General features: G+C 40.9%; 1 protein-coding gene across 1 annotated transcript; it reads left to right on the top strand.

Annotated features, from left to right (window-relative positions):
- The first annotated feature begins 629 nt into the window (after nucleotides 1-629).
- rbm38 (RNA binding motif protein 38) lies at nucleotides 630-20,290 on the top strand. Its single transcript, XM_034694866.1, has 4 exons — nucleotides 630-1,294; nucleotides 2,987-3,110; nucleotides 5,757-5,811; nucleotides 18,684-20,290. Exons 1-4 carry the CDS (start codon nucleotides 1,073-1,075, stop codon nucleotides 19,033-19,035), a joined length of 753 nt encoding a protein of 250 aa, XP_034550757.1. The 5' UTR covers nucleotides 630-1,072; the 3' UTR covers nucleotides 19,036-20,290.
- The last annotated feature ends 262 nt before the right edge of the window (nucleotides 20,291-20,552 follow it).

Here is a 20,552-nt window from a genome sequence, read left to right as displayed (position 1 = left end):
TCGTTTGAGACCGGAGTTTGCCGCTTGGTCGTTACTATGTGTCATTTGACAACGTCGTCTTGATGTGTCGTTTGACAACGTCGTCTTGATGTGTCATTTCACAACAATGTTGCTATGTGTCGTCTTGCTGTGTATTGTCCCCTAACACTAATTTATTTTCATGTATCATAGCCTACTAACAAGAACAATCGGAATAAAAGTCAAAATATAGAAGTATGTACTTTATATAAAAGTATTATATAAGCAATAATACCAGCAAAGATTAGTCAGAGGGATCAGAATTAATTTAAATGTTACAATACATAATGCAACGATGTTGTCAAAGACAAATAGCAACGACACATCAAGACGACACGTAGTAACAACACATAGTGACAACGTAAAGACGCTGTGAAACAAGACGTCATTAGACATTGCCAAACTACACATCAAGACAACAAACCATAACACACATCATAATGACACTGTCAAACAACACTGTCAAACAACACATCATAATGACACTGTCAAACAACACTGTCAAACAACACATCATAATGACACTTTGTCAAATGACACATCATGACGACACGATGTAATGACAAAGTCAAATGACACAAGGACAGTTTAAAGTTCCATGGACATAGACAAATGTCTTCTCACATGTTCAGTAGACATAGACACTGTGAATGACGACATATTTTTGGCACAAACGGAACCCCATACGTGTGTGTGTGTGTGTGTGTGTGTGTGTGTGTGTGTGTAGCAGGGGGGTGTAGGGTGGAGCAGGAGGCGGGATACGCCGATGGAAAAGACGCACCGCTCGTCCATTGGAGCAGACGCAGAGTGGGCGCCCATCAGACGCGCCCACCGCTGCTTCAAGACTGTTTTTTTGCTGGAAGAGGAGACATGAGGTTTGGAGACACCTGTCAGGAGGACTACACATCCAGTAGCTGTATGTGAGGCAACTGGAGGCTTTGGCCATGGACGCGCTGTCATCGCTTTTATAGCCTCTCTGCATCTCAGGAGCGTAAAGTTACCCCGCTGCTTCCTCGTTTTTCTTGATTTTTAATCCTTTTTCCTCCCAATCCGCATGAGTTCGCAGTTGTTTGTAGGTCAGCTGGTGGGGGTTCCGTTAGAAATAATGCACCCCACCATGGAGAAAGACACGACCTACACTAAGATCTTTGTCGGCGGGCTGCCTTATCACACCAACGACGCTTCACTTCGGAAATATTTCGAGACTTTTGGGGACATCGACGAGGCGGTGGTGATCACAGACAAACAGACGGGCAAGTCGAGAGGATACGGCTTTGTGAGTGAATTTAAGTTCCTGCTTTATGGTGAAATAGAGAGAAATATGGAGTTCCCCTAAGGGTTTAATCAGTATGACAGCAAGGGGTCTTGAAAACTGACTACATGTCTGTTGCATGTTGTAATGACTTCAAAAGTGACGTAATTTGCATGATAAGTTGTGTTTTTAGAATATCCCTGTTGTCACCACCCCCTAAAGGTTTTTGTTTTAGGTTCAAGGAGGCTACACACACACACACACACACACAGACACACACAGACACACAAACGCACACACACAAACACACACTGCCACTGTGACTGGTGGTAGTCACATGCTTGAAGCATGCGAGGCAGATTATTTCGTATTAGTGTGTCATCAATTATCTCTGCTGCCCGAAAGTACACGCACACAAACTCAAACAAACTCACACACACTCACACACACACACACGCTACTAGTGCACAGAAGCTCCATCTCCAGAGAGTTGGACACACTTGAGTTGGTAATAAGCTGCTGCATCTGTGGACAGATGTTTTTTTTCTGCTCTGTTAGTGAGGGAGAGAGAGAGAAAAGGGGGGGGGGGGGGGGGGTAGAGAATATATATATATATATATATATATATATATATATATATATATATATATATATATATATAGAGAGAGAGAGAGAGAGAGAGAGAGAGAGAGAGAGAGAGAGGAAGGGGGTGGGGGTTCCTGGTCACAGAGGTGTGACATGTCAGTTGGCTCTGCAAGATAAGGCTGCAGTAGTTCATTCTGACTTCCTCCCATTCAGCCCGTCCCCCTCTCCTCTCACCCAGTCTTTCTCTCTCTCTCTCTCTCTCTCTCTCTCTCTCTCTCTCTCTCTCTCTCTCTCTCTCTCTCTCTGCCTGGTGAGTTGAGAAAGCAGTGGATTCATGTGTTTTGGACTGAAGCAGTTCAAATTATCTCTTTCTTTGCCTGGCCAGTTAGCCAATCAGCTGAGGCCACCACTGTGTGTGTGTGTGTGTGTGTGTGTGTGTGTGTGTGTGTGTGTGTGTGTGTGTGTGTGTGTGTGTGTGTGTGTGTGTGTGTGTGTGTGTGTGTTGTCTGCTCTGGGACAGCGTGACCATGTCATCTCCCTCAGAGGTTTTAATTCCTCACCACGGCTTCTTGAACCCTGCTGATCTCAAATCGTGTGCTGCGTCTGTTTGCACTAGAGTCCAGAGTCTGATGCTGTGAAACGAAAGTGAGCGTGGCAGTTTCTGCTTTCACTGTCACTTTTGTTTCTGATGGTGTTGTCGTAACCTCCATAAATCAAGTGTGGCTGCCCTGTGTGTGTTTTAACCTTTCCCCTCCTTCCCATCCCACTGTGCTCTGCCCACTCCTCACCTCACTCCCTCAAGGTAGATTAAAGCATCTCATCCTTGGCAGCCACGTCTAGAGAAAAAGCCAAATCTGCCTCCTACATGAGCTCCAATGGAAGTGTAAAACTCAGTAATGGCTACATGAAAAGGACTCACTGTCTCCTTGTGTATCTAGCAAAAAGATTGAATCATCCGAGGAAAGACAAGGACAGCAGCAACCTCAGGGGCCGCCCAGCTCCGGGTTCTGCTGCTTCATCTGAGCACTCATGTTGGAATCACTCCATCGTCACTGACAAGAGAAGCCTTCACATGCTGTAATGAGTTTGATGGAGTGATATTAATGAGTTGTGTTGTGACACTGCCAACAGGTAACCATGGTGGACAGGGGGGCAGCAGAGCGGGCGTGCAAAGACGCAAACCCCATCATCGACGGCAGGAAGGCCAACGTGAACCTGGCTTACCTTGGGGCAAAGCCTCGAAGCACACAGTCAAGTAAGTATAAAAATTAAAACTAATGAAAGATCAAAAGCAGATTGTATAGTTAACTTGAGGGTAAAGCCTAGTCTTAATTACAAATTCTTTTAACAAGGCAAGGCAGCTTTATTTGTTTACATTTCATACACAAGGGCAACTCAATGTGCTTTACATTACAACATTAAAAGCATTGGAAACAGTCAGACAAGCATAAAAGAGCACAATTAAAATGACAGATAAAATGAAACAGAAAAGAAAAGGAAAATTAGAAATATATTAAAAGTTAAATTCTAATTTGCATTTAAAGCAAGTTAAAATAAGTTAAAATAGGAAGGTAGTGGCAAATAAAAAAAGTCCGACAGTGAACTAACCCCACAATAAGACGAAAGCTCCAGCTGAAGATCTAAATCTTGATGGAAGTAAATTCTCACACAGCAAAAATAGTTCAATAAATCATCACGACACTTTCTTTTTAGCAACGATACTGAATCAGAAATAAGTCCCAATTTGAGGTACCATTCTTAACCATGCACTAAGTGGTTAAGTCTCAGACGCATTTATTTCAATCAATCAATCAATCAATCAATCAATCAATCAATCAATCAATCAATCAATCAACCTTTATTTGTATAGCGCCAAATCACAACAAACGTCATCTCAAGATGCTTTTGCAAACATAGGAGGTCTAGACCACTTTATGTCAAATTATGAACAGAGACCCAACTTCAAGACAGAGTAAGACTCAGTCTGACCCCACCTTAATCCATCATGAGTATTGCACATCGCAGTATTTAGCTAGTTACAGTGGCGAGGAAAAACTTCCTTTAACAGGCAGAAACCTCAGGCAGAACCAGACTCATGTTAGACAGCCATCATGCCTCGACCGAGTTGGGTCTTGAAAGAGGGATAGAGGGGAGTAAGAGAGAGAGGTGATAGTGATGAGACGAGTAGTAGAAGCTGTTGCCGCTGGAGTCCAGCACGTCCGTATCAGCTGGAGTCTGGAACGTCCACAGCAGGAGGACGTCTACGGCAGCTCAGAGGGACCTACGAGACAATGGAGCTCAGAGACTCCAGAAAGGTCTGTGGTTAGTAACTTTAATGGGACAGGCAGAGTTAAAGTAAGTGATGAGGGGGTTGGGGGGAAGGGGGTGAGCTAGGATCCCAGTGTGTCAGTGCGCCAGTTCCCCCGGCAGTCCAGGCCTATAGCAGCATAACAAAAGCTGGTCCAAGCCTGAGCCAGCTCTAACTATAAGCTTTATCAAAAAGGAAAATTTATTTCACACGTTTCTTCAAAGAGAGAGTTATTTTTTACAGTGATGTCCTGCAGTAGCTCCCAGGTAGCTAATAGCTTCAAGTAATTGCTCTCCAAGTAGCTGAAGTGAACAGAAGTAAAGCCCTTAGTCTTCAGCAGTCTTTTGTATAGTATGTTTAGCTTTGCTCTTAAACTGCTGTTTGTTCCTGAGATATTTCAGCATAAGGAAACCAAAACTTGGATGTGACGTCACTGCAAATTCCCCCAAGCGATGAATAAGGAATCTATCAATCTGTTTATGATAATGAAAGCATTCTTTGCTTCCTGCATTAAATTGGATAAAGCTCTGAAGCAGTTCCCTTCATCTCAAATATCAAAGCAAGTTCCAGGAAAACAAAAAGAGGTCATCAAGTTATTGCTTCTGATAACAGATACCATAATGGTGATAATCTGCCTTCCATGAGACGATATAGACAGCTGTTTGGTTTGTTGATGTATCTCCAGTTTTGTTGTTTTCATGCTGCAGGGAAATGAACAGAAAAATCAGAGCTGCATGACAATCAATCTGAAAACCAGAAAAAATCTGAACAAATTTGAGGTTTTGTCTGATAAAACGCAGAACAGCACAGCTGTTTGTGCTCACTCCAAACATACATTGACTCTTTGTGTGCTCAGTTTAACCCACAGCTTTAATTTGCCAGCGGGTTTTTTCAGCATTATGAACCAGCACACACACACTTCCTGCTTACCCTCTGACTCCTCTGTGTAAACCAAACATCGACAGCAGCTCTGCCCCCTTTTCTCCATCAAAAGCTCGCTGGCTGAAATACTGTTGAGTGTAGGTGTGATTGACAAACAGCATCGCCAACAACAACAACTGACTGTGTGTCCTTATTCCGGGCCAGCAACTGTGACGCAACTCTCCAAGCATGCAGCTGATGGGAGATGGCAGCGCTTGGTATTTTGTTATTGTGTGTGAGAGAATAAGAAGAGCAAAGAGGGGATGGGACTGCTGGAGAAAGAAATAACTGTGTCCTCTTTGTCCTGTCGTAGAAAGGAAATGTGCATTAAGCTATATGTTTGCACACAAAAGGAGGAAGGAAAGAAAGGAATGAGAGGCTGGAAGAATGTAGAAATGAAGTCAGAGGAGGAGGAGGAGAAGTTTTTCCTTTCTTACTCAGCCTCAGCTGATTCCTGGTGAACTCTGGAGGCTGCGAGGTCACAGATTTTTGTGCACGGTGGAGTGCATCATTATTTGTTATGGAGCTTCTGTGTGTGTGTGTATGCAGAGGGAATAACAGTTGGTGTCTGATACCCTTATATTATACATGTTAAAATCTGAGACAAGCAGACAGAGAGGAAGAACTCAAATCCCCCTCCTCACTGCTACCTCTCTCTCTCTCTGTCTGCAGGTCTCTCGGTTGGAGTTCAGCAAGTCCATCCCACGTGGGCTCAGAGGCAATACGGGTAAGACGGAGAGCAATCAATACCTCTATTTCCACCTCTCTCTCTTTTTCTCTCACCTGCCTCCTCCTCAACACAATACATTTCACTCCTCCGTCCTTGACATTTCAGAGCCCTCGCTCCTGCTCTCAGCTTGGGTTGTGGTAGTTAGTGCCACTCTAGAGTTTGAAAGGAAGAAAGAAAGAAAAAAGCCATCACAGCACGTCTGACGGCTGTGTTAACTGTGCAGCCCTCTGAACATGTTACGTCTGTATCTCTTCATTGTATTTCGATTTGTCTTCCTCTTTCTGTTTGGCCCATTAAACACATGAGAAGCTCAATTCTGGATTTCACTCACGCATGACTTGGACTTCACTGAGGCAAAAGCCATTTAGTAAAACTTCCCCTGCATCCTTTCTACAAACACACACACACACGTGGACTCACTGTAACACACGCACACATGCACCTCTGACTTTGTCTCATTTATTTTTTTACCCAGAGACATGTGGTTCATATTGGTTTAATATCTCTGGTCATATCAGGTGCACTACAGCTGCAGTGTATCCCACATCTGTAACCCATTAATGCACACATATTTATTCAGCTTTTTGAGCCCTCGTTGGACTGCAATGATCACTGAGCTGCTTCAAGGCAATGTTTGACATTCATGTAACTTGTGCAGCTTTGTAATTAGAGTTGCATGAATTCAGACTCGGTTGGATTCTGACTGGTCCCATCATCTGAAACGTAAAGATTTGAAGCCTGGTTTTGTCTTGTAGGAAAGTGAACTGATTGTCTTTGGGGTCAAGACAGCTAGTTCGATACAGCTGGTAAGCTAATACATCTTGTTGGGCTATGGAAAATAATGACAGTGGTTTTTTTTGTAGAGAAAAAGTGGGAAGAAACGATGAAATAACATGCAGTCATGAATATTTCAAATTAGGTTGTTCTGATATGAATATCAGTATCAAAATGCCTCCAACTCTGCCTAAATATGGGTTATTAGTTATTGCTGAGTATGCCAGTCAATGTGCCAATCTTATAACCTATTATTTTTGTTGAACTAGTATTTGTGGTATTTGATGCTTGTCAGTGGCTAATACTGAAGTCTAGCTATGAGAATTGAAACTAGGCAGAAAATCCAGCGGCACATCTCTGGGTGTCTTGATTATTCTGGTACTTTATTTGCAGATCTTTATGCACCTTGTTTTTGTTTTTTTCTTAAAGATATATTTTGGGCCTTTTTTCGCCTTTATTGGATAGGACAGCTGAAGAGAGACAGGAAATGTGGGGAGTGGAGAGTGGGGGAAGACATGCAGTGAATGGTCGACCGGCCGGGAGTCGAACCAGCGACCTCTGCGACAAAGACTGTAGCCTCTATATGTGGGACGCTTAGACCGCTAGGCCACCAGCGCCCCTGCACAGTGTTATTTGACCCTTTACCCACCCAGTCCTACTTTACTTACTCTGTTGGACTTATATATTGTCCTAGTTAATTTATGATCTTATCCACCCACAACCATGGCACATTCCCTATACTTTGTTATTTTTTAATTTTGGTATGTATAGATATGTATGCATGTACGTATGTATGTGAAAATGTGTGAAAGTATATATTGCGGCTATACAGCTATTGACTTAACTTTTGTTGCTACATCACTGATCTCTGGCCTTATTTTACTCATAGACAGTCTTTTGATCGTTCTTAAAAGAAAAAGTACCACATCACAACAACTAAAAACAAAGATAGAAAGTCTTGTCCATGTCTCCTTGTCTATCTGTACTGATAAGTCAACAATTTGCATCAACCAGGGCGGATGCTGGTTGTTTTTCAGGAACTCGATCCACTCTGGAAAGAAAGATCTCCCTGTAATCCACATGTACCGACTGTTATGCCTCTTCATGTCGCCCTTCAGAGTCTCAGTTCTAGCATTGAACAGGAAAAAATAAATGAGTCAGATCCTGATTGAAATGTGGAGGATGATTCATTTCCAGAGCTATTACTGACAGAACAGTGACAGTGCAGATTCCTGTTGGGACTTTTGGACTTGACTTGTTTATTTATTTATTTATTTTAATTTTTTCTCTTTGAAACTGTTGTTGAGAGGATCCAAGACCAGGATGTTGTTGAATAATATCAGAGCAGTTAGGTGTGTGTATGTGAGGATTTGACTCACTTTAAAATGTAAGAGTGCTGAGTGTCCAGGTAAAACAATATATGTCCTTTGGTTGACATGATGATTGGGTCTTCTATGATTTATGTGTATTTTTTTAGAAGTTTGCACGATATAGTGTTTTGAAAAAGATCTCTTCACATCGACTCTCTACAGGATGACAAGTAGTGATCCCCCCGCAGCAGCACAGTCCATTAAAAACCGCAACTGTTCTCAGTGCTATTAATATTGCAGTCCTCAATTTCTGAATGAGTGATGAGGGAATTGAGGGTGACCCAGATGAGTCCATGAATGAGTGATGATGGGTTGATTGAAAGTCTCTTTGCAATGTGGGCGTAGGGAGTCGGCCTCTTTAAAATCTCTGTTTCCAGGAAGAGCAGCAGCTTTGACACATCGCAGGACTGAAACAAAAGAGGCGAAAACATCAACTTACTCGCTGATTAACTAACAAACCCAAAGGCAAAAACACTCACAGAGGGTGGCAGGGTTTTTTGACAGTGTTGAAACACACAAGAAAACACAAGCATTTTGTTGATAATAAATGCGTGGTTATGTTTGTGTCCTCTGTAATCAGATCAGATATATACAGAGATGTTTGTGAGGCCTGTTGTTAGGGATTAATTCAGCTTGGAGACCTAAATGTTAAAGGCATTCATAAAACAAATGTTTTGGTTGCCACTTTGTGTGGCTTCAGACTTTCCAGCTGGAGAGCAGAAAAGACAGAATAAAAGGCTGTTTTTCATCCAGAGTCTCAAGGCAAGGTTTTACAGGGCTACCTATAATATAACTAAAGGAAGAATAACAGTAAAAACTATAAGAATTGTCTCATTGAATTATGATAATGCCTTTATTTTGAAAGGGTTTCATAAAGAATTTAAAATCCAGCCATGGATGACATTTTGATCCTCCTAATTTATTTGACTAATCTGTCATTTCTAGTTAAATCCCTTAAAAATAAGCATATTTTCTGAGATAGCATGTTCAGTTTATGGGCTTTATTTGAAAAGCAGTGGAACACACAGATATTTAAGTGATAGCAGTGTAATAAAGAGAAAAGAAGCAGCCCTGTAAATAAATAACACTGAGAATGTAATGACACTAATGTATTTGACTGGTGTGTCTGTGACCTTTGTTTTTGGATTAACCTACACAAAAAAAGCACTAAAACTCAAGACATCTTGTCCTCCAGACTACTGTTTAGTTTAAGTATTGATTCACTTTCTTTTCACTACAACATCCTCAAACACAGACATTTAACCAAACAAGTTGTTTATGATGCACCCACTGAACCCTGCCCAGTTTCATGGTTTGAACTAAGAAGTGATACCAATCTGCTTCACCTCTAACCTCAAAGGATCAAACAGCTGCAAGACAAGTTGTGCTCTGACTCACAGACAGATTCTCTTTTTTTTAAACAGGAAACTCTCCGTGTTGAATTAGTGTCACTGTCACATGTTGTTATCCGTCTCTCCACCTACATGATAATCAAACAGTCAACAAATCACAGTCTCCTCTTTGTCTAAAAGGAGATCTAAGGGAACACTGACTCTCAAATGTAACTGGCAACCCCCTGATTGTGCTTCAATTCTTTTGGATTACAAATTATACATAAATTGCATGTTTGGAATAGCTGATTACTAAACCCTAGCCTGTGAAATCCTTCTATTTTTCAGTGTTGGTTTGTTTGCAAAGCACACATCTGTTCAGTTCAGATCCCTCTGCTCTAAGGCAAGATGTGTCTGTGACATGATCAGTATGACTGCAGTCAGTTTAAGACATCTCTTGGCAAAGTGAAGGACTTTTATTTTAGGAACATCTTCAAGATATAGCCAAGATTTCACGCAGGCCTGTGTAGGCCAGATAGAGAACGGGAGTTATTACCGATCCATCTCTTTCTTCCATGACACTGATGATCCGATACAGGCGACCTTTTCCCCCTGATACTCCCCCTGATGCTCCCTGCAGCATATAAAGATGCTGCAGGGAGGTCTTCTGAATGTTTTCATTAAGGGACATATCAAATACACTTTTTATATTATACGACAGCTCTTTATTTTTTTATTCATATGAGTTTATATTCAATACAAGGCCAGCACAAAGAATAAGGTGGATAATATGGACACCAATACATTCATACATATAATCTACCACAGTTTCACCAGATTTGGTTTTCACTTTGATTTTTAGATCAGAAAAAAATCTGTTGGACAAGAAATTACATTGAAATTCATTCCAAATCTTGCCATAAAATAAAATCAAGGGTTCTATGAATTAAAAAGAGAATGATCAATCATTTTGGTGTCTTAGATTAAGAAATAAAGTACTGAACATTATCTATAACCAATACTTGCATACACTATAGTGTAAACCTTGAAATAATGGATAACCATTTTGGAAACAGATGTATTCGCCCTTTTCACTTGTCTGATACCTCCCTGTTTGTCAGCCAAATAAGCCACCTGAGGCTTTTATCACCTGTGTAGTACATACGAATATAGAAGTGAGCTTCAGAAAGACCGAACTGTTCTTTTACCGGGCTGTAAAAATATTAATTTGCTGTAAAAGTGGGCATTGTAATACAGGCTTGAATAGGGTGTCCTTGGTTTTTGGAGACAGCATTAAGTGGAAACTTGAGGAACTGAAGCTTTGAGCACTTCTGCTTTGGCATCATTTTTCAACACGTAGGTTGCTGCTTGGTTCTGACATGTCAGATTTTTTAACCATCAGTCCTTGGCTCAAACAATTTATTAGTAAAACTTACCTTTATCATTGCAGCTCCAGTTATAATTGCATAGTTTGGTATGTACTTTTTAAACAGACCATGTTTTAATTGGTGATCTTCCAAAGATCTCTTGGGCCAAGCTTATTCCTTTTTTGCTTAGCCAGGTTAAGCTAGGCTAAGCTAAACTAAACCCACTGTTGATTGTAGCTCAAAAGCTAATGCAGTCAGTTCATTGTGTTATTGTTACTGTCTTATTTGTAGCAAGTAAAGTGAAAAAGAATATTTACCAACAACTAAAAAAAAGTTTTGAACTGTTTTAATACGTCTGCAAGTCTTTTTAGTTGTTTTTGGGGGACTCCAGGGTTCGACTCACTCAAACACACAAGCAGTAAATAACAAAGGACAAACTCAACAAAGAAGAGCCCCGTCTTTGCCGGGTTTATTTGCTCTGTCTGCTGCTTGGGAGTATTTGCTTAAAGTTTTAAGAGAACAGAGGACAGGCTGATGCCAAATGTGGCTTTGAGGTACGGCTGAGTCTGGGGAGGGGGAGGATGAGGAGGAGAGGGACGTTCCCATTCGAGGGAGGGGGGGACATCTGTCGCCCATGGCTGCCTGCTGTCTGCCTTTAGCACCCACCGTTGGAGCTTGGCAGGACTGAAATTCATTTTGTTCTTGTGTTTATTTCTGAGAAAGAGAGGAAGGAGAGGAAGGAGAAGGGCAGCAGAGGAGGGGGGGACTTCCTGTCGAAGCAGTGGAACAGAGAGGGGGAGAAGGGGGGGGGGGGGGGGTCACAGAGACTAACAGCACACCTGTGGCTGTGTGTAGTCATGGCTGGGTTCAGTGAAGCTTTAGAGCTGGTGGTGTGTGTGATGCTGGAGCTGGTTGTTGTGTTTGAAATGCATTTAAAGTTGAGTGAGAAATGTTCCTGCTGTGAAACATCAGAGACATGTGGGCAGCTACACGTTGAATCCTTTAATACGCTAACTGTTGTCTTGACTATTTTATCTTCACATCACTTTTCCTGTCACTCTTTTCTTTTTAATCTGCCCTCCTCTCTCTTTCCTTCCTCTCCTCTCTCAGCCTGTAGTTCTCACTCTGTCTGTCGAGGGGTTTTAGGATGAAGAGCCCTCAGGTGTTAATTTTCTTACCCTGGGACCCAATTAGGAGAAGCCATCCTGCTGGATTTGAAAAAAAATCTCATGTTGGAACCTTAATAGCACAGAAAGCTCCCGTTGACACATATTTGGTCTGCATTTATATACCTTCATCAGTTGCAGCCATAAAGCCACACACATCTACACTAAACACAGCTCCTAGTCCCCTCTTCAGTGCTTTTAAAACCTATTTATCAGCAGCTGTGGCTTTTATACTATAATGGTTTATGAATGGTTGATATGGCATTATAATTGTGCTACAGTTATGTCTAACTATTCATGTTTCACACACTGTCATGAGTTGCTTTTGTTTTGTGTTCACATTCTGTGGATTGTCCTTTCTTCCCTGTTTGGTGTTCTGTCTTGGTTGTGTGATCTTTGTCTTGTGTTTGCTTTTTCTCTTTGCACACTTTTCACTTGTAGCTCATGCAAACTGCAACAAATTGAATGATAATCATTCACGCTGCCGTGATAACATCCAGTGAACAGATCAGTGAATGCATTTTTCTCTGTATCATGCAGCTGAATTTGTATTCATGTATTTATTTAAATGTCTTTCTTGTCTGCTGACATTAGAGCTGAGTGTCCAGTGCTGATGCTGGCCTTTCTATCTCTCACCCACCCTCAAGCTGTGCGTGTGTGTGTGTGGTTGTGTGTGTGTGTGTGTTTATTTATCAAGAGAGGAGGACGGAGGGTCATGTATGTGGGTGCTCCACAAACATGTGTGTTTGTCTCTTTGACTGACTCACCCTCCTCACATCCCCAATCTGAACTATTAAAAGCGTGTTCGTCCTGAGGCGGGGGTGATATGATGGCTGATCCCTCTCCTTTCCACTCACTGCTCGCCCAAGGATCCCTGACCTTGACCCTAAAAGAAAAAAAAAAAGAAGAACCCATCCACCCAGATGTTTTTTTCTTCTTCTTCTTCTTCTTCCTCTTCTTCCTCTTCTTCATATACAGTACATCATATCGCTTTAATCCTGCTGCCTGGCTTTGAGGAAGGACAGTGAGGGGGAGTGCACAGGAAGCTGTCTGTAAGGGAGTAAACCAAGAGAGAGGAGGGAGTCGGTGGAGGTTATTCTGCTCTCACGGGTCTGTTAGTGAGACTACACCCATGCAGCTGCACCAATTAGCCCCACTCACCACATACACACACAGTTCCTCTCCTAAACTGCTTAACTGACTACACACAACCTGTTAAGTGTGTCTTTGCAATACCAATCCCCTAATCTTGCATGCTCACTTTTTCATCTTGTGTATTATATGTTAGTCTTATAGTGTGTCTCTGCATGCCTGTTTACACCCCCACGAGTGTGTGTCTCGGTGTGTGTTTTGCTATATGTATAAATGTGTGTTTGACAGTTAGAAATGATGCCAAGCACGGGGGGGGAGAGAGGCGAGGTGCAGCTCCCCTCTCGTACGATGCCGCTGTCACATTGAATCAGTCAGGCGGGTGCACAGGCTGGCAGGCCAGCAGGCAGCGGCACACAGCCGGGGGAATGACACTGCACTTCTGCTCTGGGAGATACCGAGGGAGTGCGAGCAAGGAGAGGCGAGATACACAGAGATTATTAGCTTCAGCTGTGCTTTGACGTTATATGTTGTTGAAAATCATTAAGCAGCAGGTTTTATCTTTGTTGTGGTGCTGTTCTCTTGACCAGGCCTCCTCTAAAGGCCCCAAAAACCCATTATATCGATAAGACTCTTTCTATCGCTGGTAGGGTCCGATACCAACACAGAATATTCTGCTAAAGTTAAAACAGGTTTGGCTATTTACTCATACATTTCTGCTTTACAGAGAGGCAAAGTACACATGGGAGAAGGAGACAGTAACACATATCTGTGCACTGATCAGAGTTTTACAACCTTCCACTCAAAATATAATCACAGTTTATACATTTTTTGTTTCTAATGTTTCTCAGTTTAGCATTTTTTCAATCTGTTCAAACCACACTGACAATGATCTAATAAAGCAGTCAGTTAGAGAAGCTGCACTCCTTTCGAGTGTTTTCTGAAGGGCGCTGTTAGAAAAAGAACAAGAATAAGACCCCCCAGAAAACCCTTTTAGTTCTGTACGAGGTCAGTTTGACATTTCTGTCCAGGATTTTTCAGCACATTCATGTGATGTGTTATCCCCGTATTATCAAAAAACAAAGAATGATTCCTCTTTTCTGTTTGGTTTCGTCTTTGATTTTCTCACTATCATCTCTCTGAACAGTGTCCTTTGCTATTCCAGCTGCCAAAATCCAAATGTGAGAAAAGAAGGTGTTTATAAAAATTGCTGATACCTTCATTTGAATCTCCTTATCAAGATCAACAAGAAGCTGTGATATCTTCCAAAATGTGACTACTAAAGACGGCTTTATCTTCTGTATTTGAAGCTGCACAAAGCTTTAGAGAATAATATATAGTACATATAGAAAAATAAACAGTACCATGTTTGAAATCTGTTATAATCTTGTTTTAATGAGTCATCTAATGGAAATGGCAAACCCCTATTTTTTTCTCGTAAAATAACAGCTAGACTTGTACAAGATGTCGGACTCAAAATATCGTAACACAGGTAGCTGATGTGTTCGCGGTGGGCTCAGAAAAGGCTACAGTTTTACACAGCTATAAAACCTAACTGAGTCACAGTTGTGTTTAATGTTATTGTGGACGGTAGTGTTGTAGTACTCGAGGCGCTTATTTAAGGTCTCGGTCTTGTCTCCGAATCAAAATAATTTTTACTCATTCTTGTCTCAGTCTCGGACAGGGCGGACTACGTATTTCATATCAAGACCAGTCGAGACCACCACTGATGCACTCTGTGTCCCTGTCATTACTGTCAATGGAGACAGACGACAGGGGGAGAGACTGTGAGCCCGTTACCAGAGATGTCTGCTAAGTCGCTTTATTAAGCAATAAACTCTCAACTCTCAATAAACTCTCTCACAGCGCATCAAAAGAAAGGCAACAGAGACAAAACCAAACCTTGTTTGTTGCTTTTGATTGTATTTAAAGAAAACTTAAATAAAATAAACAGAATTATTTTATTTTGTTAACTCTTATAATGATTTTTCATTGATATATTGTCTTGGTCTTGTCTCGGTCTTGCCCTGCCTTAGTCTTGACTCGGTCTAGATCCCTAAATGTCTTGGTCTTGTCTTGGTCTTGATGCACCCTGGTCTCGGACATGTCTTGGTCTCTTTTAATGTGGTCTTTACTACAACACTAGTGGACAGTGGGTGAAATAGAAACATAGTTCTTGGACCTTTGAAAAGTACCCACCAAGCAGGGGCTTTTCAGGGGGGGAGTTTAACTACCACCAAACTAAATTTAGACCATGGTTCCTGCAGTTGAAAAGCATATAGTTCCTGAAAATAGACCCTAGATCCTGGGGAGAGTTCCTGTGGTTGAAAAGCACCTTTTGTCTGTTTGGAGAATATCAGGCTACAGCTAGCATCCCCTTTCAAGCTTAGTACAGTTACACATTGTATCATGTTTCTCAATCCCATCATCAAGCCCTAAATAAATGATATCAGTTCTATAAAGGTTAGGTGTTAAGTATTTGACCTGCACTTGTCTAGTCTTACATTAAAGATGTCTTTTTCTTACATCAAACAAATACAACCGTGACTTATGTTATTATTTGCCTTTTTAGCAACAGAGACCTAATAGCTGATTTTATTTTGTAAGTATCACCTTTAACAAGTTAAACAGACAATCATACTTTAGGGTTTTGGGCTGGCCAATCTAATTTGGAGAGGGGGTGGGGGGATCTGCCCCTGCTGCCCTGTCTGCTAAGTGCCTGTTAGCTGAAGCTTCAAATTTGGCACTCAACATGAAAATACAATCAGTTGTCTCATCTATTTTGGAAGGAAATGAATCAGCATCTCTTATTTGTTATTAACTAAATTGAAGTAATCTAGTTGGAGATCAAAAGACAGTTTTGAACTTGAATTACGTGTGCACACAAATGCAGGAATGAAGATGCTGAGGTTACCAAAAATACTTCCTGCTTTGACAAAAAGTGACAGCTAAATGTGTGAAGAACATGCACTCATTTGTGCAGCACTTTGGGCTGTACAATCCATGCTGCTTCCTTTGAATTAAGTAGACTTTTATTAACTTTGATTTTAATGGAAACAAGAAGTCACGATTACAGGTGTTTTCTAGCAAAATGGCTTTTAAAACTCAAAGGTTTGAAAAGAGGAACATTACAGGAAAATGAGGTTCTTTGAAGGTTGAATAAGGGCATACAAGAGTTTTGATTCAGACAAGTTTAAAACTAACCTATGGGCATTGGAGCAAATGTTCAGACATTCTGTGCATGCTGGACTATGTGTGTGTTGTGTATACATCAGAGTGGGTGTGAACAGGCCTGGTCTCTGTGTTTGTTGTGTAAGCTCGCCTGATCCCTGCTCTCGCTCTGTTTAGTGGTAAGCAGTGGCTGTAGGACCCTGATCACCTGTTCAGGCTCAGTGACAAGGTTACTGCCAGGTTAATGGTTTGACTGCAGGCTGGGTCACTGGAGTGTACGTGTTAAATACTGCCATGTTGTGTTGTTTCTACTTAAGTGCAGCGGCGTAACCTAGTTCTTCTGATTTGATTGGTGTTGCTGTTTCCAGATGTAGCAGAGGCAGCTCAGGTTAAGTGGGCAGCCTCAGGCAAGGGCATGACTGAATACAGGAGGACAGAGGAGCCCTTTTTCCTCTCATTATTACTGTTGCTCCGAGAATCAACAGTCTTATACGCTGCATCTGTTGTGGCGGGTTGTGCCTGTGCCTGTGTTTGGGTGTGTGTGTGTGTGTGTGTCTGGGTGACACATATTTAACTTGATTCAAAGGCACAGGCTTGCATTTTAGAGACATCTATTTGGAGCAAAAGCATATTGATGCTTTATTTTTGTATGTAACTTAATATTTAAACTGGTTGTATGTAATTTGGAAAATGTGTTTTCTTTGTAATAATTCTCAGAAAGTGTGCTTGTATGCTAATTAAACTTCAACACGGGGGAATAACCTATTTTAAGGGTACAGGGATGATAATTGCTCTTAGAGTAGGAGCTGGATGATGCCTTCAGGACTCTTTGTTTGTTCCTATTCTTGCACATATAATTATATGAGCACTTGCATTATGGTTTACTAATTCAACAAAAAGAACAAATATGAGGGGGCATACCAACACACTGGCTCTGTTCTCTCAACATTGGTCTCTTTATGTCTATGAAAATGTATGAAAGTACTCAGTTATTTTAATTAATAATATAAGCCAGAAATGCATCATAATGGAATAACAATGATCTTAGTACTTCAAGATTTACAAAAATCAAAGGATACTGTGATCATTACAGAAGTACTAATATGTAAGGGATCATTTTTATGTGACTTTGTTTGTTTGAAGATGATTTATTCATCCAGCTATAAAAAATAGTCCCTCTGTTTAAACCGTTGGGGATGCTTCCATGATAATGGTACTATTATAATATCATTAGACTAATCCTTGCTTTACTGTTGCAAATCACATTAAATGTAACATTTTTGGGGTGCCATTGACCTGGTGGTCTGGGTGTACGACCCCATTGACAGAGTCTATGGTCCTTGACGCAACGGCCGTGGGTTCAACTCCCGGCCTCAACCATTTTTCTGTCTTCCCCCACTCTCTGCTACCCACCTTCCTGTCTCTCTTCAACTTTCCTATCCATTAAAGGCAAAAATGCCCAAAAATATAACTTTAAAAAAATATAACATTTTCAATTATGGTTAGATCTTAACATTAGCGTTTTTCAGTAAACATCAGCAGCACCTGTATAAGGTCCTCTTCCCCACAGGTTTTCTGTTCCATACCGTGTTGCAGTTTGTGGTTGCTTTGTGTCTGTTTTCATTCGCCATGGTCTCTTTGACCCAGCTCTTTGGGTTTTAACACACTGCGGTGTTTAACCACTTCTTGTCTTCTTTTCTCTGCTGGTGATTTGTCAGCCATTAACTACCAAACTAAAGTTTTATGTTCTCCAAATAACTTGAGAGTAGTATTAAACATTTTCTCCATGTTGTCTACGTTTTTGTCAGATTGTCAACAGGTAGAGGTGAAATCATAATTGGTGCACTACATCTACTGTTACTCCTTTCCGCAGATTGACTTGATATATATGACAATGTTCTTAACAATCATGATCAAGCTGTGTGATTAGTAGAAGAGCTGGGTAATAAATCTTTAACAAATGCAATATCATCCTAGCATAACATGCATGCTCATTAAATGTAATGATAGCTCCTTTTTTAAATTTGTGGAAATCATATTTATCTTCTTCTTACATTTGCACACCATGATATGTTATGGAAACTGTATATTTGGTTTAACAACAGAGAAAGATGGCCACATTAAACTTTGTGAGGGTATCTAGAATTAAGCTTAAAGAAGTTACCAAAATTCACAAGAGAGGTGATTTGCTAATATATTCATACAGACTTAGAGAGAATACTGCCAAGTTATTTATCTTGATGTTGAGTTTTGCAATTTCGTCCTTACAGTTTATTTTCATGTTATGTCAGAACTGAGAGTGCACAAATTAATATATTTCACTTTGGGTTATTTGTGAATGATCTGTACGTGACAGTAAATAAATTGAATTGCCCATCACTACTTTTTAGTCCAAGTTGGCATGTGTTATTTGCTTGCATTTTCCAACCAACAGTCCAAAGTAGTAATAAATTGAATTTGCAATCAGAAGATGTCAATATCTGAGACGCTGACGCAAGAAAATAATACAAGTTTTTAACATATTACCAAGCTCGTAATTCACAAAAATGTTGATGGACGCTATGTTTTTCTATCCTAACCCTTGTTCCTCTGTTCATCCAGGTTTGCCCAGCAGTATGTCTACCCCCAGGCATTCCTGCAGCCCAGCCTGGTGCTGCAGTCCCAGCTTAGCCCCACAGCAGCAGCACTAGCCTCCCCTTACCTGGACTACAGCTCTGCATACAGCCATTATGCCCCTACAGGACTGGAGCAGTACCCTTACACCCCTTCACCATCGCCTTCAGCTGGCTACCTCAGCTACAGCTTCTCCCCGGGCAATTCAGCGCCCACTCTAACCCCATCTCCAACCCCTCCAGCTGCCATCCACCCACCTCTAGCTGCACTCACCACCATGTCTGCCGCCCCTCAGGGCTTCCTCCACTACCCTCTACACCAGCCCGACCGCATGCAGTGAGCAGCCCTGCGTGGAGTTAGAGCTGCCAAACTGAGGATTCAAAGCAGTGTGACTTGACCAGTCACATCATCAGGATGAGACTGGACAACCAGGAGGAGAGTGCGTTGTAATCAAAAGGGCTTTTAGAAAGTACTCTCATTCCTGTTTTTATAAATATACAGTATATATATTATTGTTGTAATAGTTAATGAAAATGTTCTATTGCCACAGTCATCAGCATACAACCTGAATGTTTTTCATAAATGTCAGAAATCGGGGACCAGAATGAGACAATAATTCACTGGACATTTTTCCCCCTGACCCCTGTCTCCAGCGCTGCAATTGGAGCCAGGCTTACTGCTGGAAAGCAGTTCAGTAAAGACAATAAAAAACATGTCTGTTTGACATGATGCTGCGGCTGCAGTTTCTCCAAAGGTACTAGGCTGGATATTAGCCAAGCTGAGAGCTAGTTCCTTTTAAAGAAACACTGGTCCAATAACCTCATCTTCAAGGTTACCTTTCTGTCTTTGCCCCAGAGACTTCTCACTCTCTTTGTTCCTTGTTCAAGTTGTGTTCTTAAATTTTGTCTCTCATCTCAAAAAAGGTAAATTTTTCATTACAACCCCTTCCTTTTATTTTCTATACAGCTGGCAAGTCATCGCAAAGTGATAATCACAGTTTAAATTAATATGCAATTATAATAATAAAATGTGACCATGAAGAAGGTAGAAAACACTGTTATATTGTTTTTGTATACAACTGTGAGACGAACAATACTACGGGAAACACTTTGTTAATAATAAAAAAATCACAAGAGCTATGACATGGAACTTCTACAACAGCATGTTTGACCAGTGGCTCTTGGATATGGTACTGGGGACTCTTTAGTTTAATGAAAATTAAATTACCAAATTGTCAATACATATCAGGTAAATGTAACTGTAGGTGTCTAAATGTACTGTATGTTTTCACTGATAATGAGTGAGTGTATGTGGTCTGTTTCTGTGTGTGCGTGATTGAGTGAGTAAGAATAATGGAGCGATGCAGTATACCCCCGTGTCAGGACCGAGGTTCTCTTCAGCCCTTTGTACCGGTCAGCGTTGTTTCTTTGTTTCTTTTTCCCAACAGCAGAATACAGAAAGATGCTTTAGTAATAATGAATGGAGTCTCACAGTACTTTGGCACTACTTAGTAGTCATCAACCATATCATACATGACATTTAAAACAAATATGCAAATAAAATGAATATTTCTTAAAAAGAAAAAATACATGAAATTGTTTTTTGAGTGTGATCGATTTCAGTTTTCAAACAATGTGGTAAGAATCTATGGGAAACCACTGCTACCAGGTCCCATCAAAGGCCTGATGTGATTATTAAGTCTTAAGCTTATTATTTCAACTATATATTTTCAATTTAATTAATTGTTAATTTCAATTATACATTACTTTAGCTACGTACCGTGATTTTAGGATCTGCACCTGCTCAAGGCTCAGAATTCACAACAATAATACTAAATAACTTAAGAAAATTAAAGAT

This window comes from Notolabrus celidotus, chromosome 11 (assembly GCF_009762535.1).
Source record: "Notolabrus celidotus isolate fNotCel1 chromosome 11, fNotCel1.pri, whole genome shotgun sequence".
NCBI classification, from domain to species: Eukaryota; Metazoa; Chordata; class Actinopteri; order Labriformes; family Labridae; genus Notolabrus; species Notolabrus celidotus.
This window is presented reverse-complemented; position numbering and strand designations above follow the sequence as displayed.

Coding starts and splice junctions, on each gene's coding strand:
- rbm38 (XM_034694866.1), top strand. CDS start 1,073: ATGAGTTCGCAGTTGTTTGTAGGTCAGCTGGTGGGGGTTCCGTTAGAA. Junction 1,295..2,986: donor AGTCGAGAGGATACGGCTTT/GTGAGTGAATTT, acceptor CACTGCCAACAG/GTAACCATGGTGGACAGGGG. Junction 3,111..5,756: donor GCCTCGAAGCACACAGTCAA/GTAAGTATAAAA, acceptor CTCTGTCTGCAG/GTCTCTCGGTTGGAGTTCAG.